Source organism: Alligator mississippiensis, chromosome 3 (assembly GCF_030867095.1).
Source record: "Alligator mississippiensis isolate rAllMis1 chromosome 3, rAllMis1, whole genome shotgun sequence".
Classification (NCBI taxonomy): Eukaryota; Metazoa; Chordata; order Crocodylia; family Alligatoridae; genus Alligator; species Alligator mississippiensis.
In genome coordinates this window covers 67,678,294-67,706,053 of record NC_081826.1, presented here as the reverse complement: position 1 = coordinate 67,706,053, position 27,760 = coordinate 67,678,294, and the positions used below count along the sequence as shown (strand labels likewise).

At 41.8% G+C, this 27,760-nt stretch overlaps 1 protein-coding gene across 1 annotated transcript in view; it reads left to right on the top strand.

The window, feature by feature from the left end:
* The first annotated feature begins 13,298 nt into the window (after positions 1-13,298).
* CLVS1 (clavesin 1) overlaps positions 13,299-27,760 on the top strand; it is a 158,249-nt gene continuing 143,787 nt past the window's right edge. Inside the window, exon 1 of the mRNA XM_014606813.3 lies at positions 13,299-13,902. Coding sequence (XP_014462299.1) covers positions 13,514-13,902 — 389 coding nt within the window. The 5' untranslated portion in view covers positions 13,299-13,513. The remainder of the gene's footprint in view (positions 13,903-27,760) is intronic.

The following is a 27,760-nucleotide window of genomic DNA, read 5'->3' as shown; positions in this document are numbered from 1 at the left end:
AAACTCACATCGCTTATCACCAAGCGAGCGGAGCAGAGACAGAGTACGTCAACAACTACTTCTCACTAAAAGGAGAGAAGAGAGTCAAAAAGGAGTGGACAAGCTCCAAATAAAACAAAAAAAAGATAATTAATGTGCCGCTCTACACAATATCACTCCTGCTACATAAAAATACAAACTTAAAAACCCAGTTAGCTACAGTCAGCAAAGCTGCTACAGAGATGGCAACGTGCCAAAACCCTCCGTTGTCACCAAAAAATGACACCAAAAAAAATATGAGCTGCCCGGAGGACCTAAAAAAGAAGGGCAGAGCCACAAAAAGACAGATAAGACTCCACCCAACAAGCCCGCCCCCTGAGATGACGTCGCTCCCAACGGCCCCACCTCCGTACCACAGGGAGGGGACAACGAGCAAGAATCTGATCCTCCCACCAAACACAATAACAACTACAGTTGCCGCTCATCATATAACAATAACCAAACAAATAACCAACCCAGAGGATACAACCACCACCACCACCCTTGATATCATCAAGACATACATAAAGATTTATAAAAAAAAGGACATCATCACCCTTCGCCTTCTCCTCAACCTGCTCGTTACTCAGCCAACAAAAAATCTTTTAAGTCAACTTCCACGACTACAAGCCCTTATAAAGTCAATAACTACAAACCCAGCCAAAATATCAAGCCACCTTACTGCATATCCAGTCGAATACCAAGGGCCAATACATTCCCAATTCAACTCACAAAAAAAATCAAGACTGCGACCCCAGAGGACACCAAAAAAAAGAGCCATGTTTGGGTTCCTCCTAAACCACTTCACGCTTACCAAACAACGATTACATGTCCTAAAAGATGTGGAACAATGACAACTGGAACATATACTAGGCTACCGACCTCGACCTATCCCGCCAACTGGTCCAGACCCCAAAAACACCCATGCCTAACAGCACATTCCGGATAACACCACAGCCTGCCCCAACAAACAACTACTCAAAGGGGACATCTATAAACTATTCCAACCACTACGACATTATGCTCATAGATATACAAAAAACAATTTTATTGTTTTTTAGTTTTGTTTGTTTGTTTGTCTGTTCGTTTATTTTGTTCCCTTACAGGCCCAGCGGTGATAAAAAAACAATCTGTGACTGCCCAATCACAAAAATCACCGAGCACCCACCTACAACACACCCGGGTCAACGCCACAATGGCCAGCTGCTCATATGTCACAAGCAGGATCGTCGCTCTATTCCTGCTGTTACCAACAGGTTCCTCGGCAAACAAAGCTGACTTCAAAACCTCCAACTCGGTCCTAAACCTTCTGTTATTTTAGGCCAAAGACATAACCAACGACTCATTTTATGGTTTTTCTTTTCCTATTAATAATCTTATACATACTTGTTTTGTTTTGTTTTAAAGCCTGTTCAAAACTTTACACAGTAAAGCCAAGTCATAATGTTTTAAATAAAAAGCTCCAAATTATTTAAAAAAACCAGCATTGATAGTCTAAAGGTTTGGGGGATGTCACAAAAAGGTCGGGTGTGGACAAAAACATTAATTAAAAAAACATAAAAAAAAGATGAGAGAGATAATGATGGAAGGGGGCAAATAGTCAAGGTTCTAAAGGAACCTATACATTCAAAAAAAAAAAAAAAGATTTAAAAAAAGAGGTGAGAATAAAAAAAATTAAAAAAAGCCGCTAATGACGATACAAAAAATTAATGTTTTCAGAGCTACAATTTAACTCAAATATAATAAGCCACAATTATAAAAACCCTCCATATAGGGGGCATTAATCTAATACCTCACTCTCAGTTACCTTAAAAAATCAAATTAAAAAAGATTATATAAAATCAAGGATTACAGTTTACTGCGTTTAAGTTAATTCAAGTGTCGGCGTCTTTAATTATCTTGTGTTTACCATGGATCATAATAGCCATTATTATATTTATGTGTTTTAGTTGTTAAATTTTACAATATCTCAAAACAAAGTTAAGCACGCTTTTTGCTTTTATATATACCCGCTTGCCAAACACTAACAATGATAAACAAAATGGTCTATACATAAACATAATATGACTTGCTGTGCCATAGACAAGGGGGCATGTCACAACCAAATTAAATAGTGCCCATGTCACAAACAAATAAAACCATTCAAAACAGTTTTTTTCTACACTAGGTTAACTAAGGGTTAACAATAATAATAATAACCGCTTTTTTTTGCTGCGCATGTCAAAAAAAAATTTATAACTGCGACACCAACATAAAATAAAACTTAGCCTTCTGTGCTGTACATAAATCAGGGGAGTGTCCCTATGATAACACCCTAACAAAAACCGCTAGATAATTGACGATTCTAATTAAATTTATGACGTGACAAAAAACAATTGGCTATTACACAAATAAAACCCATCTTCACTTCCGTGAAGAACGGGAGACCTCCGCACACACACCTAAAAAACCTCTAAACATATGCATAAAAATAACAGACAAATGAATCACTTGTCAGTCTCCCCCATCTCGACCTAATCAGACATAAATCAACGACCTGCTGGCCCGACTTTTTTCTCTATTTATCTGCCCGACCGACAAACTCTTATACAGACCGACCTATGACCTACAAACCTTAAACTATAACTAACCAAATATCTCTGACCTCCACTATTCACCACCTTGACGGCGTGAATAAATAATCTTGCTTTACAACCGATAAGCGTCCGCCTAATTAATTCCACTCCAAGCATCACAAATACCCACCTGACAGCCTTCTAAGGCCCCGGACCCTTATCTGCCCAGGTGGGAGTCAGGGAGAGCTGCTGGCCGGCTGCCCTAAGTCCTGACACAGGACAGATTCTGAATCTCATTTCTGCTATTCAACCTAATCACCTATCTTCTTGCTTTTAAGCCCATAGCAACAACAGGAACAAATGCAAGTAGATGTTGCAGTCTTGGCTGCTCTACTTGCTGTGCAGAGACCACAAATATTAATCAAGTTTCTGCAGTGTTTTGTATTGTTCCATGGTTAAATTACCACTTCTGGACAGATACATGTGGCCTATGGGAGACGTATAAATGTCTTAAACTGCAAAAGACTGTTATTTGAGATTGTTTGGAATTTATGACATGTTGGTTTTACTAAACTTAAAGAAATGTTGGTATTTAAACCTTAGCTAGATTCCCAGGACCAGAAGATCTCAGGGTATGGATGGATGCAAATTATTCCATATTAAGTGGGGACTTAGGGATTTCCTACAGTTCTGCTGAAGCTACTAGAACTGTTTCATCTACCTACTCCTATCTCCATTAAACAGATATTAAATGTGCTTACACCTTAAATGAAACAGGGTTAAAATGCTACAATCTGATTTCCCTTACTCAGTACAGCATGGATAAATAAAACAGTTACACCAGATCAGCATGTGTGTGCGCCCACAAGCAGGAAGTCTCATTACCCCTTTTTAAACTGTGTAATTGTTTGTCCAAGTGCTTAGAAGCTTTTGAATTGCTTGATGCTGTTAGCATGACAAATGCTTCCTATTTCCACATTCAAAAGAGGCTACAACTCTGGAGTGCAATTTAAGAAAATAAATACCATCGTTAGAAAGATAATGTAATCAGATATTTTCCCCACATCATTCACTGAGCAAGTCTAGTTCCTCAATGGAGGAACAGGAAATGCTTGGTGGGTGAGCCTCTTGGATTTTGATGGGAGAAGTTAAAGCAGATGAAAGTATAAAAAGTAAAGAAACATTTAAACTATTGAGGCTTATATTGGATTTAAGCCCAGTCTTACCCTAGGGACAGAGTGAAGCTATACAGCCACGGAAGGAGCACTGCAGTCAGTCTCACTGAGTTTCCCAGTGTCTAGGAAGAGCATCCACACTGCTGCATATCTTCTTCAGGGTACAACACAACCATAGCAGCATGTAACTTATAGTAAGGTGCAGGTATTACGTCATGAAACTGAGACTTTGGAGACCCATATGCATTTACCTGTTCCAGACTTCTTCAATGACCTTGGGAAAATGATTTAGTCTCTGTGGTCCAGATCCAAAGATGCATTTAGCCTGCAAACAGATGTTAAATTTAAGCTGGGATAAACTATTTTACTCTAAGACAAAGTGCGTCCATACAGATGTCCATGCCATTCTTAGGATAAATTCTAAAAATGTTTCCTGAACAGGAGGAATAATAGTAATTTATCCTGGGATATTGCAAACTATGTCTGTAGAGTTATCCAAGGATTGCAGCACTGAATCAATGGCAGAAAAGCAAGAGATAAGGTTTTTGGGGTAAATGTGATATCTTTTATTAGACCAACTACGTAGTTGGAAAAATTGTTCTTTGCAAGCTTTCAGGCACAAACACCCTTCTTCAGGCATAGGGAGAGTCTGCTGGTGTTGTGTGTTCTCCATGGTGAAAAAGAAGCTAATATGCAAAATGTGGGCCTGTGAAAATGCAAATGCACGGTAGTAGGGATCGGAGGGAATGGGAGACAATAGGTGTGAGACAGGTAAGTGGTTGGGGGAGGATGTTGAACTGGTGATAGAAAACCAGCAGTATATTCAGTCATTCACTTAACCCTGAATAGAAGGGTGATAGCAATCCCAGGATATTTTGTTCAGGGACAAACACAGGCATGACTTATGCAGGAGTAAATGCAATGTCTGTTTCTAGCATTAGTTCCTCAGTCCCCACTCTGTAAAATGGGGATATCTACAACTTGCCTCACACAGGTGGTATAAAGATAAAGAGAGGCCTGTGAGGAGCCACACATACACCATAAATAGTTAGCACTCCATCTCCCCCTCACCATCATTAAGTAATCCCTGCCAAGCAGAATCTAGCCCCAAGATAACATTGAAATATTTTAAAAAGCAATGTAATGAGATGACACCCACACTTTGAAATCAAGTCATTCTGGATTACCATCTTGCTTCGCTTCCTGCCCACACATTTCCCTTCCAGCATGATTTTAGCAGCCAATATCCTCATGAATGTCAGTAGTTAGAAATTATATTATGGGGCCAGATCTTAATGGAGCTATGCCTATAAACAGCTGAGAATTGGACCAAAGCACTTTATACTACTGGAAACTGTGATGACAAGCTCTTATACAGCATTGTATCTAGCTTCATAGGTAGGGGTAGGCAAACTCAGGTTGGAAAAAAAATTGATGGGAAAAGGCTAAGTCAGAGCAGTATTTCAAGTTGTGGATGTTGTGATATTAATATCTCATTGGATAGTAGCAAGAGGTCTGGGGAAAAAAATGTGTGTCTCATTAGAAAGCTGGAATTTGCCAGATTTTCAGTGAGATGGTGTACTACTTTATCAATCCTGAGTCACAAGTTATAGTTGCAGATAGTACTATGGTAACTGGGAAGCAAGCTTCTAACTTCTAACACTGCTATTGACTTGCAATATGATCCGTTGGCAAGTCACTTGAACCTTCTGTGCCTCAGTTTCCTGACAACAGGTAATATGACTTTGATGGAATTTGTAAAACACAATCTTTGTAATATATTTTAAGAACTTTGAATGGAGAACACCATAGACACGTGTACTTACCACTATTCTTATAAGTGTAAACACTATTGTTACATATTGTCCTTTGCACAAGACAAAAACAGGCTACTGAACAGAGATGCCAGAATATTTTCAATATTTAAATCATCCTAAAGTCAGACTCTGCCCTTTCTCTGACTTGGTGTGAACTTAATAAACAGTTTTTTAAAAGGGTATCTAATGTGACAGATTTGATAAAGAATATTTTCCCCATATTTTGTGTTTTCAATCATGTTAATTATTGCATCTTTCTTATAGTTGAGGTTTGTTCTTTTGAAGGAACTATTTATTTTAGGAGGCTGTGAAAGGACATCAACAGAGGAAGCAGTTCCTTTGGAGATGAGACGTCATAACAAAACCAATGCTGCTGAGACTATAACAAAGCTTCTGTTGTGCCATCACAAAGCAGCAATATTAAAGAGGAAAAAATGTCAGCACTCCTATATGAAGGAATAGAAATGCAAAGTTAGCTTTAAATCTGGAGCTTTTCATATACGTCAGACAAAACAAGTGAAGGAGGGGAAATGCCAATGTGTGGGTGTGATGATGGGAATGTGCGTCTGTTATGCATTGAGGGATTTTAAGAGATCAGTACCATTTAAGGAACTGCAGTGACAATTAAATTGGGTAGCTCTTTGGCAGAAAATAGGTTACCACTATAAGAACCATGTGGATGTTAAATCCTCAGCTAGTGTAATTCCCTTGAATTCAATGGAGCTACAGAAAACTGCAACGGCTGAGGATCTATTCCCATGATTTCTCATTTGATTCTGACAGCTACTGCATTGTTTACATGCATTATGGATTATTTTGTAGTATATCTCACTGGTGTCAATACTGTATTTCAGAGAAAACTTTGTTCAGCTCAGTGATCACTATGTTCCACAGGGTAAGAGACTCATTTCAATAAAAATAAACTGTGAAATGCATTTGAAAATAAATCGTTTTAATTACATCAGACATTCCCAAATTGCTTTCTGGCAACAGCCATCACAGTAGAGTAGGGACTGCAGCTCTCTCTGTTTGAAACTGTTTAGTGCATTATGGCTGCTATTTCTATTCAGAGCAGGTAGTTATAGTGATAAATCATAAGACCACAAAGTGGCATCATTTGTACAACTGGCTGCATGGAAATCTTGTTAAACAATCTGTAAATGACAACAACAACAAAAACTCTTCACCCACTCTGTAAGAATTTGGAAGAATGACAGCGTTCAAACACTAAATCAATGGGTCAGACTCTCCTTTAGGTTGAACCCTGTTCTGTTGAAGGGTCAGAATACCGCTATAGTTGCCCTGCCTAGAATTTGTTCCTACCTAACTGTGATACTTGTTGCCAGCAGGTTGTAATAAAGGATGTAATAAAGAAGATGGTCAGATAAGGACAGAGCAAGGCAAAATGCAATCCCACTCCATAAATTATCAGTTGGTGTATGCTTTCTTAGAGATCATAGCTAAGTGCCATAACTAAGAACAGACCCAACACTAATTTACATGAGGGAATCATATAATCATAGAAAATTATGGTTGAAAATCAGGAGATAATCTAGTCCAAACCCCTGCTCAAAGCAGGACCATCTCCAAATATATTGCTCCGTCCTCTTTGGAACAACTCTTCAGGTAGTTGAATGTTGCTATTAATTCTCCCCTTAATCTTCTCTTCTCCAGACTACATAAACCCAGTTCCCTTAGCCTCTCCTCAGAAGTCATGTGCCCCAGCCCTCTAACCATTTTTGTTGACCTCCGCTGGACTCTATCCAATTTGTCCATGTCCTTTCTGTAGTGGGGGGCCCAAAACTGGACACAATACTCCAAGTGTGGCCTCACCCATGCGAATAGAAGGGAACAATCACTTCCCTTGATCTGCCAGCAACACTCCTACTAATGTTTCCCAGTATGCTGTTAGCCTTTGTAGCTTATTGTGGACTGTAACCCCAGGTACTTTCTGCAGAGCTGCTGCTTAGCCAGTTGGTCCCCAGCCTGTACTGGTGCATGGGACTGTTCCATCCTAAGTGCAGTACTTTGCACTTGTCCTTATTGAACCGTGTGAGATTTCTTTTGGTCCAGTCCTTCAATTTGTTTAGGTCTCTCTGAATCCTTTCCCTACCCTCAGGAGTATCTACTACTCCCCCCACCTTGGTGACATCTGCTAACTTGCTGAGGGTGCCCTCTATCCCATCTTCCAGATCATTGAAGAAGACAGAGCAGCTATAGTTCCCTTCTTGCACCTTCATTTTAGTTGAGCAGTCTTCAGAGCAGGACTGATACAGCACATTAGTTTCGATTTTGAGATACTGCTGCAATAGACTGGAAAGTGTACTAGTTGGTACACTACATTCCCAACACTGGTGGTGTCACTTTTAAATAAAATAAGTGCCACTAATCGGTTGTATAGTGACTATTATAATTAAAAACTTAATTAAGTGCAATAAAATTATGTTAATACCACATTTCATTTAAGATTTTAATTACAAAATAAGGCTCAGATTCTGAGCTGACATTGGTGGAGCTCCCCCTCACTTAGTTTACGCAAAGACTAAACACTGCCATGGAGTTTATCTCAGGTTTGATGATCTTCCTGTGATCTCCTAAGCATATATTAACAAACTTTACGGCAGTGTGATGTTGGTTATCATGGTCCCCCTCCTTCACCTGTGGCAGATTAGGGTGTTATGTCTTGTGTCAGGCTGATCATGTAGTTTTGCTAAGAAGTTAGACAATGAATTTGTATAGTATGGTATGGATAGTAGGCCTGTGTGAAGTGGCAAGTATTCTGTTTGGATTCAGATTTGGCTGATTTGGAGGCACAGTGATTCAATTCGGAGATTTGAATCACTGTCCCAATTCAATTCAGCCAAATCAGATCTGAAGATTTGGCACCACTTCAGAGATTTGGCCATAGACTAAACAGGCAGCAGTCCTTACCACACTGGACACATCTGCCTCCAGCTGGTAAGTCTGTTGTGGTGGGCAGAGGGTGAAGGGAAGGGGCATGGGGGAGCAGATCAACACCCCCACAACAAGGAAGGGATTGGAGCTGAGGCTGGGACAAGTTGCCCAGCTGGGGATGGGGGGGGGGGCACGGGACTCGGTGAGGGGAGCGGGGGGGTGGGGGATGCAGGCACAGCAGTACTGAGAGTGGGGGCTATACCCTGCTGCTACTTGCTGAGCCGGGGGAGGCGGGGCATGATGCAGGCATGGCTCATTCTGGGTGGAATGGGGCAATTCTGGGTAGAAGGGGGCAAGTGGCAGCAGGGTGTAGTAGCCCCTGCTCCCAGCACGCCGCGCTTGCATCCTGTGCCTCCCCCGCCCTGGCTGGGCAAGTGGCGGCAGCACCTGCATCCTGCACCCCTCCACCCCGGCTGGACAGCTTGTCCCAGCCCCAATCCCTCCCTTGCTGTGGGGGCATTGATCTGCCCCCTCCATACCCCTTACCTCCCCCCTCCACCCACCACAATCACACTTACCAGCTGGAGGCAGCTGTGTCCAGCATGGTGAGGACTGCTGCCAGTTAAGTCTATGGCTGAATCTCTGAAGTGGCACTGAATCTTTTCTGAATTGATTCAGAGGCTTCTGATTTGATTCAGACCTTTTAATTGGTTACCCAATTCAATTCAAAATCGGCCACCAAATTGGGTCAAATGTCCTCCAAATTGAATTGACTTCACAGAGCCCTAATAGATAGGGATAATCCAGCCTCAGGCAGGGGTTTGGACTGTAAGACCTATGGAGGTCCCTTCCAGCCCTACTTCTCTATAAGTCTGTGATTGCCCCAGGCTTTGATTCGTATTAAAACAATCATGGGACAGTCACGCACACATTCAGCTTGAATGGCAATTAACTTCAATTAGCTCAGATTTTTGGGGGGAGGGGAGAGTATTATCTCAGTACTTCACAGGTATTTATAACATGGGGCTAAATTCAGAACAAAAGGATTTGTCCTGGGAGAAATCTGAAATCTGTTTTTAACCTATCACAGTGCAAAGGAGAGTTGATCCCACTACATTCAAATTTAGGTACTGAGACCCTCAATTACAGTCTATGAATGAGAGACCAGTAAGATGCAGCTGAAAAAATGGTGATCCCACATGTCCTCTGTGCTCCACAAGCTCCTGATCACTAATAAACAAGGACATAGCAACAAAGTTTGGTGCCTGAAGCCAAGCCCACAGTGGCAGCCTACCCTCGCCCCATGCACATATCCAGGGGCACATGCCCTCCCCACCCCCCATGCTTGTCCAGGTGTGCACACAGCAGCAGGAGCTACCCTATCCCCTATCCCCATGCCCTCCCAAACAAGCCGCTCACAGCTTCATCCTGCACCCCACCCTGGCTGGGCAGTGCCTATTGGCACCCCTTTGCTTCAGTGCCTAGGGCAGTCACCCTATTCTCCCTGCCCTCGCAACAGTAGTGCTAACTAAACTTGCAGCAGCCTTGGATGTGAAGTCAAACTTGTTACTGCTGTCCCAAGGGTCTGATATGGCAGCCAGAAATCAATGGTATTAATGAAGTCAAAACAATATTTTAACTATCTAAGCCTTCATTATTCTTCAAGAAACTTTCTTCAAATAAAATAAAGAACATCCATTACTAGGGGATATAAATAAATAAATAGAAACAAAGTTCCTTTTGCGATATACAACATAAGAAAGACCCTGAACACTTTTAAAGCCTGAAAAAATTGGCCCTGATTCTGGTCCTGCTTTACATAGGTGTAACTTTTTTGACTTCAGTAGAGGTATCTCCTGATTTCCATCACTGAAACTGATCAAAAGATCCTATAGCATCTTTTGTCATACCTATACTAGCCAGGTGCTTTTACTGAAAACTTTTATCAGAAAATGTCAAGGCAAAGAAAAAAAAAAAGGATGAAAAAATGCAAAACTTATATTTAAAAAAGGTAAAAATTTGAAAATAAGAGCTTAGCATAAAACATATATTCAAATATGTAGACCAGTGATTCGCAACCAGGGTTCACTGATATCCTTTCAAGTGTGCCACAGCGTTCCATGCAACATTAGCACCATTATCTATGCTAACATGAGTTACAAGATAAACCATGAGACTTCAAATAAGAACCCATAGTGCCAAAACATTCTGACCTGTTGTGGTCTTTCAGATTTCTTTTCAACACAAGACTTGCTTTATCATTTTTCTGTGGTCAAAGAACAAGAGAAAACTAAGAGCTGGCATTTTCTGAGGGGTGCCTCAAATCTAAAGAAGTTGAGAACCACTGATCTAGACTATCAAACTTAAAGTGTTCGAATGATCAAATACGTTTCACAATTTATTCATGGTGAAACTTTCTCATGTTTTGAGCTTCGAGACAATTGAGACAATTGAGTTAAACAAAATGGTTAGTTTTCCTTTGGAAGATAAGAACTGCTACCAAAAACACCCTTAAAAATCTAAGGTGACAAGGGACCAGGAAGTTAAGGAGAGTGGAGATACAATGTGCTCACCAAGAATAATAATGGACTGGTGTCTTTGCTGAGCATTAAATTCTGTTAGGGATGCTGTTCAAAAGCTGCCAATGAATGATGCTTCTGGATATGTCTTCACTGCCCACAAGATGGTTTATACACAGCAGGATAATGAATGCCTATGAGGTACCTGGCTGTAAAGCTGAATGGAGACAAAATACCTGTAATGTTTACAGCAAGGTAATTAGACCTGTTCCACAGTATAGCTTCTGCTTGAGGTTGAGCTCAGCTAGTATTCCTCATGATAAAGGGCCAAATCCCAATCTACCTCTAAATCTTTGCCACATATGAAATAAATAGTATACATCTTAGCTCATGAGTGTAATTCAAATCCACCAGGGAAATACATAGTTAAATAGATACATACTCTCTCAATGGGCATCTTAATGTGGCCCCAGAAATTAATCCTAATCCACTGACTCTCCTAGATTTACACTGGGGGGCCATGAATATGGCTATGCCATATATATCTCACTCAGGGGGAGTATTCTAAACAAAGAGCTGTCCCACCTTTTAGCCCACTAGCCTAGTGTTTAGGCAATTTGCACAAGATGCAGGAACCTACTTCTACATCCCCCTCAATCAGACGAAGCTTAAGCAATGTCTACCAATTCCTCTAATGTCCCCTAACCAATTAGGCCATGGGCTACATAGTTCCATCCCTTCTGCTGAAGCTGGGCCTCTGAACAACCAAGAAAGAAGCAGGGCACAGAATCATAGAGAACCTCCAGATGTCATCTACTCCAACCTCCCCCGCCTGTAGGCAAGATCATCCCTATCCAAACCACCCTGTACAAAACCATAATCCAAACTTCTAGTAAAATGACCATCAACCCTGACACAACACAAAACATTACACCCTAACTTGACACAGATAAAGTAGGGGACCCAGGACAACCAGCACCTTGCTTCTAAAAAAGATTGTTAATATACACTCAAGAGATCCCAGGTAGAGGGCAACACTGCCCCCCTCCCTCCCACCACATAGGAAGGTAAAAACCATGGGGGCAGGAAGAGAACAATTCAGAAACTGTAACTTTGTGGCCATGTGAGAAAGGCACTAACTTGGGCAGGAGAGAGATGAGTTCTGTTTCTGCATTTGGCATTGAACAGTATTGGTGGGGAAAGCACTTGCTGGGCAAGTGATCTAACCAGTAGTCTGTTGCGCTAAGAGCCTGACTGGATACCTTCCTCCTCTTTGCTTCAAAAATGTGCTGGTTATGGTTTTTCTGGAAGGAAAGTTTTGTAGGGTCATAGAAAATGTACATATTTCCCCACTGGATTTAGGACTCCAGCTGTTCACAAGTGAAGGTAGATGCCTCAGTAGCCATTATGCAGGGTGAATTAGAATCAACTTAAGTGATTTATGTGACAAAAAAGCTGCAAAAAATTATTTTAGAGATAGACAAGAATTTGAGATAGACAAGTGCTGGGGCTTTTTCCAGCAGGATAGGCAATACACATAAATTAACCTCAGATTAAAAACACAGTGAAATAAATCCTTTGTATTATTGGCTTAGGCAGAATGTTACCTCAGGAAAAAATGAGGGTAAACTTCAAAAAAAAAGAAAAAAACTCCTTAGTGGAAAATATTTTCTAGGAGACATCACCAGCTCCAAAATAATGCTGAGTAAAAGTCATATTTTTTTATTTTATCACACTTCTCTCTATAAACCTTGTCACATATAAAGAGAACATTTATAAAATAATATAATAACAATTAACAATAACAGCAACTTTTAAAAATGATAGCCTCATCATGAAAAATCTAAACCTGTATATTTAGGGGACTAAAAATGTCCTTTTTATTAGCAGTGCTCATCAGAAGAGAACACATTTTGTCTCATCACGAGTAAAAATATCACCCTTTTTTCTTACTGTTGCCTGGTCAGGGCAGCCATAAAAGGTGCTTGTGTCACAGGAGTGGCATTACAGGACGCACTGGGATGCTGTCTTTCCTCATCAGTTTTTGCAGACTCAATAAATAAAGAATAATCTAGTATTAATCCAGTAAAACATTACTGCTGCTTAAAGCTCAAAATCATTATAATTTCTGAATGCTTTCTTATACCCTTTTATTTTATGTTTGAGACGTCAACTACATTATGCTATTTGCTTACTAACCTCTTAATATTTGATATACACAAGAGGGTGTAGTTATTATTTACAAGCTCAGAAACATTTGCTTTCTCCATGTTCTTAATTTTGTTTTATTTTGTTTTTTAGTAAGCAGTGGAATAAGCTTCACTTTCCTCTGGATTACAGTATCTACGAACTGAATGTTATGCTTCCTGCAAGGATATGAAAAAACCTTCCCATTTTACTTGTCAAATATCTGCCTAAACTCAAAAAGGTTTTGAATGGATCACACTTACAGCAGACCATCAGTTGAATGGGATCAGCATTTCTCTTCCTAAATTATCTTAAGATAAGGATTTTGAAAATACATTTTTGCAGAGATGACCCATTTACAAGCTGGACTTAGTCCAGAGACTATAGAGAAAGCCCGACTGGAACTGAATGAAAACCCAGACATTTTGCATCAGGATATCCAACAAGTCAGGGATATGATCATCACCAGGCCTGACATTGGGTTTTTACGTACAGATGATGCCTTCATCTTGAGATTTCTCCGAGCCAGGAAGTTTCACCAAACAGAGGCCTTCAGATTGCTGGCCCAGTACTTCCAGTACCGCCAGTTAAACCTGGATATGTTCAAAAACTTCAAGGCTGATGATCCAGGGATCAAAAGAGCTCTGATTGATGGGTTCCCCGGAGTACTGGAAAATCGTGATCACTGTGGCAGAAAGATTCTTCTGCTCTTTGCAGCCAACTGGGATCAGAGTAGGTAAATGTAGATAATGTCCTTATCTTTTTACATGCAGACATAGACACTTTTATAACCTGTTCACTGGTTATTAGTCACCATATTTCAAACAGCAAGATCATTCTGATAAAAGCATATTCCAAACACCAGTCCATCTCACTAAAGCTTTCATCTAATCAGATCACCCATCATTTCTCATGCATATACTGCAGCAGAATTACTATCGCCATTGCTTCAAATAAGTAACTTGTATTTTTCCAAAAATATTGCAGCGTTTATAGTCAGATATTCATTGCTTGCAGTACATATTTTAATACCTATTATATAATTATATCCTGGATATTAGTGATGAGCTGCACAGGTTGTCTGGGAGTAAAGACCTCTGAATCATAGAAAAGTAGGCCTGAAAGTGACCTCTAGAGGTCATCTAGTCCAACCCCTTGCCTGAGGGAGAATCAGCCTTATCTAAACCATCCCATACAAATCCTTGTCTAACCTATAACTAATACTACACAATCAACACTGTCACACAACTACAAGGCACTGCATCCTCAGGTGCTTTGCCATAGCAAAGCAGGGAAACAATGACGATCAGTGTCTTGCAACTGCATGGGTTGTTAAAATACTCTCAAGTGTCCCAAGGAAGAGGGCCATGCCCCCCATGTCAGTGGATGGCAAAAATCTTCACAGACCATACAAGTCTGACCATGGGGAAAAAATTCCTTCCTGATCCCAAATGTGTGATTGGTCTGACTCTGAGCCTAACCAGAAATCTCCAGGTTTTAGTCTCACTGGGCACATCCAGACGAGCCCACACGTGCCTCTTGCCATGTCTCAAAGTAGTTTTAGACGTGGCAAGAGGCATTCTGGGCTCGACTCAAAATTTGATACCTGGATATCCAGGTATTAAAAAATAACCAGCAAAAAAGAATGGAGGCAACCGGAGGCTTGGGTCCTCCAAAGAGAAGCTTTGGTAGCCAGCCAGAGCTTTCTATGTCAGCCCCTTGTCCCAGTGCTGCAGCATACCGCAGCATGTGTGGGGCAAGGAGCAGTGCAGACTGCAGTGACCCGGACTTGGGCTCTGTTCCCAGTAAACAGGGGTAGAGGGGCTGGAGGAGGGGGGGCTGTGAGGGTGCAGGGGACCATGGGGGGCAACTTGGGAGGGGTGGGTACCCCTCCTGTGCCCCACAGGACCTCAGCCCCCCCGCACAGCCCATAGCTCACCCATAGCTGCAGTGGCCATTGGGGCAGTCGGGGCCTTCCTGGCATAGCTCCCCCGCCTGTCGGGCTGAGCCACTTCCGTGCACACAGGACCCAGCCCAACCTGCAAGGCAGTCCCTGAGAGTGGTGCGGGACCCCAGGTGACAATCTGAGTGGCCCAGAGCTGCCCAAAGGTGCACAGCACTGCACCAAGCTGGGTCAGAGCCACACAATGTGGCACAGGCAGCGCCAGGGACCAGGTGGCCTTGGCCAAGCCATGCTGCTGTGTGCTGCATGAAAGTGCTGTGCCAGGAGGACCCGAGCGCCCCCCATGGCTGCTGCTGCTGTTCCCAGCATGACACGCAATCCCTGCGAGCTGGGCTGGACCCCGGGTAGCAGCCTGAGCAGCCCTGGTGCTACATGAAGCCTCACAGCCCTGCGTTTTGCAGCACCAAGCTGGAACAGTCCTGTGACGAGCGGCACAGGCGGCGCTGGCTCTGAGGCAATTGGGGCCACGCTGCACCACTGCTGTCTCAGGCTGAAGCAGGCCCTGAATGCCCCATGGCTGCTGCTGCTGCTGCAGGGGTGAGCTGTGAGCCCTGTTGGGAGGGGCCCTGCAGTGTGGCATGTGGGCCCTGTGGGGGGGGCAATTCATGAACTGTGCGGGGGGGGCTGCTCCCTGTGGGGTGGGGAAGGGAACAAACCCCACTTGAACAGCCCCCCCCCACAATCCACCCACAACACCCACATCCCCAAGCCACCCCCACAAACCCCTAACCTACATAAACAGCCACAAACCCCAAATACCCACACAAGCCCCATACCTGCCCAGACCTCACCCCCACAAACCCTACACCCACCCACAAACTCCCCCAACCCTCCCTCCCTCTCTCCAAATTGCTTTACACTTATAAATATATCAATAAAACATTGCCCAACTGATATCTCTCTATATAGCAGCATTTCATTTAAACAGCGGAAGAACACTATTTTAATGAGAGAATTTGGGTTTCTTATCAGAGTATTTGCAATTTGTAAGCAAGGAATACCAGGATCTCTACTAGGGAGACAAGTGGCAAGACCCATGTAGAGGAGCATATCCAGGGCCAGCACTGGGGACCCAGCTTGTGGGCAGACAAAGTGGCTGACTTCTTGGCCATTTGGGGCCAAGAGGATATGCTTTAACAGCTTAAAGTGGGCCACCACAAGGAGCACATCTTCTGGGTAGTAGCTGTCCAGATGGCAGAGCAGGGGTCTGACAGGGGTGCAGCCATGGGGCTGCAAGTCCAAGGGGGCAGTTGCTGTCACAAGTGGCAGCAGGTCACAGGCAGGCAGCAGCCCCCACTGCCAGACTGCTGCAGTGTGTAGGGGGTGCAGGGGCCACTCCAGGTCAGGGCTGCTATAGCAGTCCAGCTGCCACAAGGGGTAGTGTCCCCAGATACCAAGTGGCTGGGTCTCAGAAGCTCCTAAGGGCAAGTAGCTCTGAGCTGCTCACCAGGGCAGCTTTCTATACTGCTGGGGCCAGCGCAGGGCAGGTTTTTATACTGCTCAGGCCAGCACAGGTGCTAGCCCCAGGCTCTAGCTTCCCCTGGCTGCAGGTCTGGGAGGAGCTGGGCAAGGTTATTTTGCCCTAAGTGGCACAACTTGCCCCACACCAAGCAGCATGTCTGGGCATGTGTGCTGAGGCAGAAACCCCCAGCCCAAATTTGTGCCACTCCTATTTGAGCTGCTGAAAACGCACATGCTCATAGAGCAAACTGCAGTCAATATTCCCAGCCTTGCTATAGCCAACACCCAGTACTTCTGGAGCAGGTGAAAAATAACCCATGATACATGTAGCAGCAGGAGGGGAAAAATATTCCTTCCCAGTGCCATCTGGCAACTTGCAAAGGCCCAAAGCATGGCAAACATCATAGGCTTAACTACTCCTAGATCAGTCTTGACCAATAATTCTCTCTTATTCAATTCCATAGAAATGTTCCTAGGGTGTAAACAATAATAGGTTGGGATACAGACTCTTTTCTTGCCTCTTTCTCTGACTTTGGTGGTAGTAATATACCTTACCTGCTAAGAGGGAGTGGTTCATAATTCAAATCTTGTCTTAAATACCTACAATGATGAAGATTCTATGCTTTCCTAGGTGGTCTGTCCTAACACTGCTTCCTAACTGTTCTAACAGTGAAGAAGTTTTTCCTGGTATCCAGTCTAAACTTACTTTACTGCTACTTTAAGCCACTGGTCTGAATCCTGCTCTCTGCAGGAAAAAAGAAAAGGTGTTCTCCCTCTTCTTTATGACCTACCGGTAGTCCAATGATTGAGATATACACATAGTCAAAGGTTTTCAGTTCAGCCCATCATTATTACAAACAAAGATATCTTCCGACACTAAAATAAATTTACACAGTTATAAGTTATTGTGATTAGTCAGCTTTTGTTATCTATTTGAGGTGACAGAAACATGTATGAAGGAGAAATCCTCCTTGTCCACAGTCACAGCCTTGAAATTCTTCCACTTGCATGATGAAGCTGAACAATGTAATAAAATACAGAATGTGGATGCCTCTTACTGATTTTTAGTGGAAAACAACTCAAATTACAAAATCCAGGATCCAGTTTTGAAGTCCTCAAGCTCTGGGGTGTGCCAGCTAAGCATTTTGGTTTGGTTTATTAGAAAACTAATAATTTGGGTTTATATTGGAACGGTACACTCTAAATCAAGTTTCAGTACCAAAATTCAGCCAAAGTCTGGATTTTAGGGGCCAAGATTTCACACTCCATTTTGTATTGTGTAGATTTGGGCCTAATATTCTATTAAAGTGTGAATGTGAGAGTTTTCTGGCAAAAACTCTTCCAGCAACACAGCTGAAAGAAAGGATGAATGAACACGTATCCTGAATTAATATAAAATATCAGCTTTACTGGCCAGGAACATTGTAGCTCCACTGGTTGAATTAAGGGATTTAAGTATTATATATAACTATCCTTAGGTTTCTGAACCCTCAGCAAAATGAAGTTTTAAGATTAACCCTGTTTATCAGGTCTTGCTCTGGGAAAGCTAAGGATGCTGTCATCCAGGCTCACACACACATATCTTGAAAGAAAAGCAACTCTTCCAGATATCAGTTAGAGTTTGCTGAATTCCTATAACAGTGCAGTATAGCTAGATGCAGATATAGAAGTAATACCTTAAAAATAAGCAAACAATCCCAAACTCAAAATAATGCAAATGGAATTGTATCCCTCACGGACAGGATTTGATGGCTACAACACAACACAATACAAGGCATCACTTCATCCGGGCCACATAATCTGATTACATTCATTCTAGCTAACTGCATACAATTCACTTATTATATCCCAAAGTACTGGGAATCACTTGGAATTACAAAGTACAGGCTTCTATATGTAAACCCTGCAAATGGAGAAAGGTCATGGTGGATGCTGAGAGCTACTTCAGTATTGTACTGCCAGGGTTATACCAAAACCCAGGACCATTTGGTCTTTGAAAAGACAAGACTATAGCTTTGTCCTATCTTTGATCAGGACTTCTTTTGCAAGCTTAGACACATAATTAAGGGACAGTTATGATTTCCTGAATGATTACCTCTTCTGTACCCCAAATCAAGATGCAATTACACTTCCCAATGATCACCCACTCTCTCTTAACAGGTAAAGTTTATTACTACCAATAAAGTCAGATAAAGAGGCAAAAGACAGGTCTATATCTGAGCTTATTACTGCTTACACTCCAGGAACATTTTTATGGACTTGGAGGATGCCAATTACCTGGGGTCTATGACCTTGTGAAAACTATGATTTTGGGAGAGAGGACCCTGTATCTCTTTCCTTCACCACCTGGGAATACTGTTTTGCCATATTCCATTTCTTTGACTTTACTGATCACGCTAGTTGTAATGTCTGCAAAGGTTCATTCTGAAACAGACATTTGGACCTTCTGCTTTAGCCACACTTCTCCAACTTAGCACAAGTTGATTGTAAATGGGCAAGGCTAAGAACATGGTAACCAAGACATTATTTCAATAGGATTCTAGCTAACTACATATAATTCAATTCCTTTTATCAAAAGACAAAACATCAGTTGTTACTTTTAGCTGCTATTAAGTGTTTTCCACAAAGCAGTTATTTACTCTTGGCCATAGCTTAATGTTAGTGGCCTTAAGAAGCAGATTCTTCTCCCTTTCTAGGCTACTGCTTATGACTTGAATGCAAGCTTAATGATTATTGATCATATGCCACTTAAAGCACAAATTATTTATAATTTAGGGTTCAGCTAGGGCTTCAATCTGTACCTGTCATTGTGGTCTGCCAGTCACTGATCATGTTCTACAGCCTACAGGGAAAGGTGAATTTTCTTTTCCTGGTCTCAGTAGAACTTTCTTGTGCATTAGGAACAAGATTTGCCCCATACATGAATATAAGGATCCCTTCCCCTTTTCTGCCACCAGAATATGTTTTTGGTGGCATATATATATTTGGTGGTGTGTGTTTAGCAGTGATGGTTACGCATGGGCTGGTTGACTGGCACAGGGGCAGTCCATGGCACTGAATCTGGTGCATAGGGTTGATCTGCAGATAAAATCTGGTGTGTAGGGTCACTCCACAGCCCTCATCTGGTGCATAGGACTTCATCATCTGACTCAAGGAGCTATTTATTAGTCTGGAAATCTGGCAGTAGATTGGATTTCCCAGATTGGATTGAATTTTGACTGCCATACCTGACTCTTCAGAGACCCCAGGATTTCAAGATGTTTATTTTATATCACATCTGAAATATAACACAAGCCAGTGTATCAAGCCTACCTGCATGATATAGCCCACGGGTTCACTATGGATAGGCAGAGGGAAGAGAACAGCCTGACAAATTTCTTTCAATACTTCATTCCCCATTCACAGAGGAGGGCATCTTCTCTCCCTTTATCACTAAATCATAATTCTGAAAGCATAAATTGTCTAAAATTGCTATACTTGTCTACAGATGAGACATCTCTGTGACAGCTCTTTTTAAATCGTTTCTACAATACAATGGATGACATTGTATGAATAAAGCAGTCTGGAAACACAAATTCCTAGGTTTTAGAGCCAGTGGATATCATTATGATACTCTAGCATGGACTTCTGGAGGAAAAAAACCCATAGAATCTTTTGGTTGACCTTTGCACCAGCCCATAACTTCCATTTAAGAATACAGAAAGACATTTGGGCTTGTCTACTCTATAAGGCCTTTGCTGCAAAGCAGAGCCTCCCAGTGGAAAAGCAGTGTGGGTCAACAGCTGGCATTTTTCTTTCAGCCTAGCTATAACACCTCCTCAAAGCATTATTCTGTTGGCAAAGCTACATATATACACCAGGGGTTTTGCTGGCTTATCTATGCGGGGTAAAGGGTGTGATTTTTTCACATTCTTAACCAGTATAGCCATTCCACCAGAATTTGTATTGTGAGCCTGGCTGCAGTCTTTATTTTAAAACTTCAAGTGATGGAAGATCTACCACATCCATGGATAATTTACTCTAATGGTTAATTACTTTCACTGTTTAAAATGTGTGACTTATTTCTAGTTTACATTTGTCTAGCTTCAGCTTCCAGGTGGTAGGTACCATCATACTTTTGCCTGCTAAATTAAACCCTCTATAATCAGAAATTTCTCTGCATAGACATTTTTATACTATAATCAAATCACCTTTTTACCTATCTTTGGATAAGCCAAATAGATGGAGATTCTTTATTCTCTCACAATGAGGCAGGTTTCCCAGACTTCCAATTATGTGCATACCTTTTTTTCTGAACCATTTCCAGTTAACCAACTTCATTTTAAGGGGCAGACAGTAGAAATGGACACAATATATTGCTACTACCATATCCTTGGGTAATGCTTGATATTCCCCTGCTTGTACATCCAAGGATTAGAGTTGTTTTCCTAGCCACTATATCATACTGTGAGCTCATGAACAGGTCAAGTCCTGTCCTGAATCACTATTTTCCAAAACACAATCCTTCATCCTATGCCTGTGACTTACCTACTTTGTTTTTAGGTTTAACCTATATTTATTTGCATTAAAATGAAAGCGAACCCAGTTTACCAGGCAATTCAGAGCTTTCTATTGAACTGACCTGTCCTTCTCATTGCTTACTGTTCTATCAACTCTTGGGACATCTTCAAACTGTGCCAGCAATGATTTTAGGTTTCCAGATCACTGATAAGAATAAAGGGGAAAAAATGGTCAAGAACAGATCCTTTTGGCAGACCACAAAAGATAGTATCTCCAGAATGTGGATTCCATAATTACAATTACTGAGATATATCAGCTAGCCAGTTTTTAATCCATTTGATATATTCTGCACTGATTTTGTAAGTGCTTTTTTTGTAATTGGAATGTTATGCTAAACTAAGTGCATTACAAGACTGAGGGTATACACTAACTGGAGCTGGCCAGGATTTTTTTTTTTTTGACAAAATGGGGTCTTCAACATACAAACTATAACTATGAAGCTACAGTTAGAGTGTCCCATACTTTCTCTCTTTGAATATTTAATTATTTATACAAAGTAAAACAACTTCAATGGACAATTTGAGAAAGTCCTTTCCAGAATTTCTGGCTGATGTTTACAATATTAATGTAGGATGGAGAAGACCCAAGGTCAAGTCCCTGATTTGAAGCAGAAACTTAAACCTGAGTCTTCCACATTCCATGTGGGTGCCCTTACAATTGGGTTGTTGGCTATTTTCTCTCCCATTTCTCAGGGAAGATGTCAACAAGTCTTGTTTCTCACATGAAGCAAATCAGGAAAATGTTTTGAAAAATATTTGCAAGTCAGATAAACCATTCCTCATAATTTCTAATGGCAACAGAGCTACCTTTGTCAACCAAGCTTCTAATCTCATCAACACTAACTAGCCCAAATACACGCTCCTCCAACTGAGAAGAACTGAGCCTCTTAAGAGTCAGAAAATAGTTTAGATTTAAGAAATGTCTTACTTATTACTCCAGCTGTCCCTGGACATGTTATTGCTGTCCCTAGCATATTTATTCTGTCCCTAGGCCCACTATATGGCTTCCCTGTGAGTTTGGGGTGCAGAAATAATGAGGGTCAGGCTTTATATATCCTCCTGCTATCCTCTGATTCAAGATATGTCATTTAAAGATATGCAACCAGGGTAAAATCCACCTGTGTGCAGAACCAGCCCAAGGATTACTTACCATAATGATGCACAGAGGGCCAGTGGGGCTGAAGCTTTTCAGTCAGTCTTTGCAATATTAGGGAAACTGATTTCTTTCTTTTTTATGGCTGGACTGTTGTATCACAGAAGATGGCATATAGCTTCAACAAATACTTCTGAGGACCCAGAAGAGAAAATGGCTGCTTTTTTTACGACATATATTTCCATACCAGCTGCTGCTCATAAATTCTCTTTTATTAACCCAAGAGCCTTAAATGCCAGATACTTACCATTCTGTATGAAAGTGTATAGGGATGTTCTAAAGGGCAAGAATTATTCTGTCTATCATAGCAGCAGCTATAAATATTTTAAGGGATTATAATAAAGAAAATGATGCATTTACCAAGAATGTTCATGATGATGTAATTACTGAGATATTATCATCAGATGATCCCAGTGGCATGAATAAATATGTTTTAAATGTTGATTATTCTAATATATATTGCAAGGGTAACCTCAGCTGCTCAATAAAATGCCAAGCAATAAACATCTGTGGAGATTAATTTATAGTAACTGCTGAACTGTGTCAATAATTCAGACTTCTAGCTATTTACTATGAGAGTTCATTGCTAAAGTACAAACAACCATAACATTAAAATGATTTTTACAAACAACGTCTGAGTTTAGCACAGAGTGCTGCTGTGTTACAGCTTCCAGTAAAATACATCATAGATGATATTCTGGTCTAGACAATACCAAGTTCAATAATCTAGAAGCAATATATATTAAAAAGAAAGTAATCTATTTAAAATTATTTCATTTTAGGAAATGTCTAGGAAGTTAATAACATTCATAGGGAAGGAAGAGGGGAGACAAAAATTGAAGCAGAATAATATTTTTAAGGCAGTAACACGTGGAAAATGAGGGATAGAACACAGGCTATCAACTACTTTCAGCACCTGCTCCTGGTCAGCGGGAGGCACGTGGGACGGTGAGCAGCAAGGAACAGAGCAGGAAGAGGAAACTCACCCGGTGCCACCACTATCCCCTGCTGAGACTGGCACCTTGTCCAGCAGCTACCTGCACCCTGCAACTAGAGTGGGGCAGGAACAGCTCTGAAGCTACCTCTGTGCCCAGGTCATCTGGGGACAGCAGTGGGATGTAACTGCATCACCTCACCCCTCTGGATCTCCCGCTGAACATACACACATGCACACCCCTGCTGGAATTAAATACAGTTCACAACCTTAGCCCAAAAAGTGTTCTAATGTATATCAGTCACAAATAGTCATAGTATCATAGAATAATAGAAAATTAGGGTTGGAAGGAACTCAGGAGGTCATCTAGTCCAACCTCCTGCTCAAAGCAACCATCCCCAACTAGATCATCTCAGCCAAGACTTTGTCTGCCCAGGTCTTAAAAACCTCCCAGGATGGAAATTCAACAACCTCTCTGGGTAACCTATTCCAGTGCTTTATTATCCTCCTAGTGAGACAGTTTTTCCTAATATCAAAACTTCTTTTGATGCAACATGAGACCACTGCTCCTTGTTCTGTTACCTGCCACCACTGAGAACAGTCTAGCTTCATCCTATCTGTATCCACCCTTCAAGGAGTACAAAGCTGTTATTAAATCCCCACTTAGTCTTTTTTTAGACTAAATAAGCCCATATCTCTCAGTTCTTCCTCAGAAGTCATATGCCTCAGCCCTCAACCATTTTTTCCCCATCTGCTGGACTCTGACTAAGTTGTCCATGTCTACATAGTGGGGTGGGGGGCAATTTGTCCATACCCACATAGTGGGAGGCCGAAACCTCCCACAGTACTCCATATGTGGCCTCACCAGTGCAGAATAGAGGGGAATAACCACTTCCCTCCATCTGCTGGCAATGCTTCTACTAAGGCAGTCCAATATACTGTTAGCTTTCTTTCAAACATGGGCATATTGTTGACTTACATTCAGTTTATTCTCTGCTATAACCCCCAGATCCTTTTCTGCAGAGTTGCTGCTTAGCCAATCAGTTCCCATCCTGTACCAGTGCATGGGAATGTTCCATCCTAAGTGCAGGACTTTGTACTTATCCCTATTGAATATCATTTTTCTTTTGGTCCAATCCTCCAATTTGTCAAGATCTCTCGGAATCCTAGTTCTACCCTCCAGCATGCCTACTACTCCCCACAGCTTGGTGTCATCTGCAAACTTGCTGAAGGTTCATTTCTTTCCATCTTCCAGATTGTTGATCAAGATATTGAACAAAATTGGCCCCAGCACCAAGCCCTGGAGTACTCTACTTGATACCGGCTGCCAACTAAACATTGAACTATTGATTACTATTCTTTGAGCCCAACAATCCAGCCAGTTTTCTATCCACCTTACAGTTCATTCTTCCAACGCACACTTCCTTAGCTTGCTTGTAAGAATGTTGTCAGAGGCTGTATCAAAAACCTTGCTAAAGTCAAGGTATATCACGTCCACTGCTTTTCCGCATTCATAGGGCCAGTCATCTCATCATAGAAGGCAATCAGGTTGGTCAGGCATGACTTGCTTCTGGTGAATCCATGCTGACTTTTCCTAATCACCTTCTTCTCCTCCAAGTGCTTAGAAATGGATTATTTGAGGACCTGCTCCATGATTTTTCCAGGGACAGACCATTCTGTAGTTCCCTGGATCCTCCTTCTTTCCTTTCTTAAAGATGGGCACTATAATTGCGCTTTTCCAATCATCTGGGATCTCTCCTAATTACCACAAGTTTTCAAAGATAATGGTGGCTCTGCAGTTACATCAGCCAACTCCCTCAGTACCCTTGGGTGCATTACATGCAACCCCATGGACTTGTACACGTCCAGCTTTTCTAAATAGTCCTTAACCTGTTCTTTTACCATTGTTGGCTTCTCCCCTTTTCCCCAAACTGTGCTGTCAGGTGTAGTAGCCTGATAGCTGACGTTACATGTGAAGACTGAGGTGAAAAATGCATTGAGTACTTCAGCCTTTTCTGTATCATCTGTCACTAGGTTGCCTCCCCCATTCAGTAAGGGACCCACACTTTCCCTGATCTTCCTCTTATTGCTGACATACTTGTAAAAACCTTTCTTGTTACCCTTCATGTCCCTTGCTAGCTGCAACTCCAGTTGCACTTTGGCCTTCTTGATTTCATCCCTGCATGCTCGAGCAATACTCTTTTATTCCTCTCTAGTCATTTATCCAAGTTTCCACTTCTTATAAGATGACTTTTTATGTTTTAGCTCACTGAAGAGTTCCTTGCTAAGCCAAGCTGGTCTTCTGGCATACTTGGTAGTCTTCCTGCACATCAGGATAGTTCATTCCTGTGCTCTTAGTAAGGTTACTTTAAAGTACAACCAGCTCACCTGGACTGCTTTCCCCCTCAGACTAGCTTCTTGGGGGATCCTGCCCATCCATTCCCTGAGCAAGTCAAAGTCTGCTTTTCTGAAGTCCAGGGTCCTTACTCTGTGGCTCTCCTTCCTTCCTTTCCTCAGGTTCCTGAACTCAATCATTTTGTGGTAACTGCTGCGAAGTTGCCACCCACTTCTACATTCCCCACCAATTCGTCCCTGTTTGTGAGCAGCAGATTAAGAAGAGCACAGGCCCTAGTTGGCCAACACTTATACCAGGAAGTTGTCTCCAACACTCTTCAAAAACTTCCTGGATTGCCTGTTCACTGCTGTTTTGCCCTCCCAGCAGATGTCAGGGTGACTGAAGTCCCCCATGAGAACCAGGGCCTGTGATCTAGAAATTTCCAATAGCTTTCCGAAGAAAGTCTAATCTACCCCATCCTCCTGGTCTGGTGGTCTATAGCAGACAAGCACCATAACTTCACTCTTTTGCTCTCCCTTGTGACCCTAACCCAGAAACGTTCAACAGACCTGTCTCCAGTTTTATACTGGAGCTCTAGCAGTCATGCAGCTTTTTCACATAAAAAGCAACTCCTCCTCCTCTTCTCCCTTCCCTGTCCTTCCTGAACAATTTGTACCCATTCAGGACAGTACTCAAATCATTCATGCTATCCCACCAACTCTCTGTTATTCTAATTACATGATGATTTCTTGACACTGCAAGGACTTCCAATTCTTTCTGCTTGTTTCTCAGGCTCCGTGCATGCATGTACAGACACTGAGATAATGAGCCAATTGTCTACTTTCTCAGGAAGAATGAGAAGTCCCTCATCCCATTGCCTCCTTCTGCTTGTGCTTCCTCTGGGTCACCCGCTTCCATACTTACCTCAGAACCCAAAATGGTATGAATGGTGAGACTTGGGGAGGGATTTCTAACCAATTGTAATGGGATAGGTCCTGTCTATATACCACGAAAGAATGCTCTAGGTTCATTTTAGGATTGAATGTGCCAACTTTAAAGCTTCATTTTGCCTGTGATGTGGTGCAAATGCCACTATCTTAATACTGTATCCACAGAGTATTACTGAAGTCAGCATAACATTAGCCAGAAACTGCATTGCACATAAGAGCTTCTTTAACTGTTGTGATACTAACTACCCATGTAGGAAGTATGGAGTTAGGATAGTTCATTTTTTGTTAGGACCTTCTGCTTATTCAGTTTGCAAACATTAGATATTCTGATTTCATTCTAACTTACTAATTTAATTAAAATGGGTTAAAACATTTTGCTTGTTACTGGAACAAATTGTAAAAAGAAAGTGGGGGGGAATATTCTCTGACTAGCTGGCTGTAAGCTTTACAAATATGTGGAAAGAGACTGACTCTTTAAATATGATTTAAATTGTAAAACTGTAAAATTCTAATTGTAACTTCATGATCTGCTGATGTTTCTTGACATAGACAAAAATTGATACCAGTATCACTAAAAATCTTTCCTTTGAAGTCAGGGCCTCATTAACAGCTATATTTTACAAAATAAAAGCCACTTACCTTACAGTGATCCTATGAGGTTCTGCAAGCTCTTCATGTCCAGCAACTTGCAAGACTGATCACTGAAGTTAAGAAGTTAAGTTATGCCACAGTACTTACAGTGAGTACTTTGAGGATGCCTAGGATGTTCCAGGAAACAGTGAGACACACAGGATATGAACAATGCGAGGGGAAGTAAGGTGACTAATGATGTGCCAGAGGTCTTTAAATAGCCAACAAAATAGAGCGGGGGGGGGGGGGGAAGAAGGAAAGAGAGAGGAATAAGGGTACATACAGAAGTTACATTTCTATGGACCAAACCAGGGTTAAGTTGATCTACATGCCCAAAAATACAGGAATACAAAGGGCTTAAATTGCCCCAAAATGGTGTGCCCAATCTTAGTTCATCTGAGTGGATGCACTAATTAAGATTGAGATTGGGTTAACTGGATGTCGTGAATGCCTGTTGGCATTTGTAGTGCAGCCCTGGGGCTGGGAAAGCCCAGCCATTCTCTCCCAGCCCCAGGGTTTGTAGCATTCCCACTCCCCCTACCTTGGCTATTTTTAGCTCCCCTCTCCCCACCAACCATTTTAATTCTTCCCGTTTTCTTTTCTCTCCAT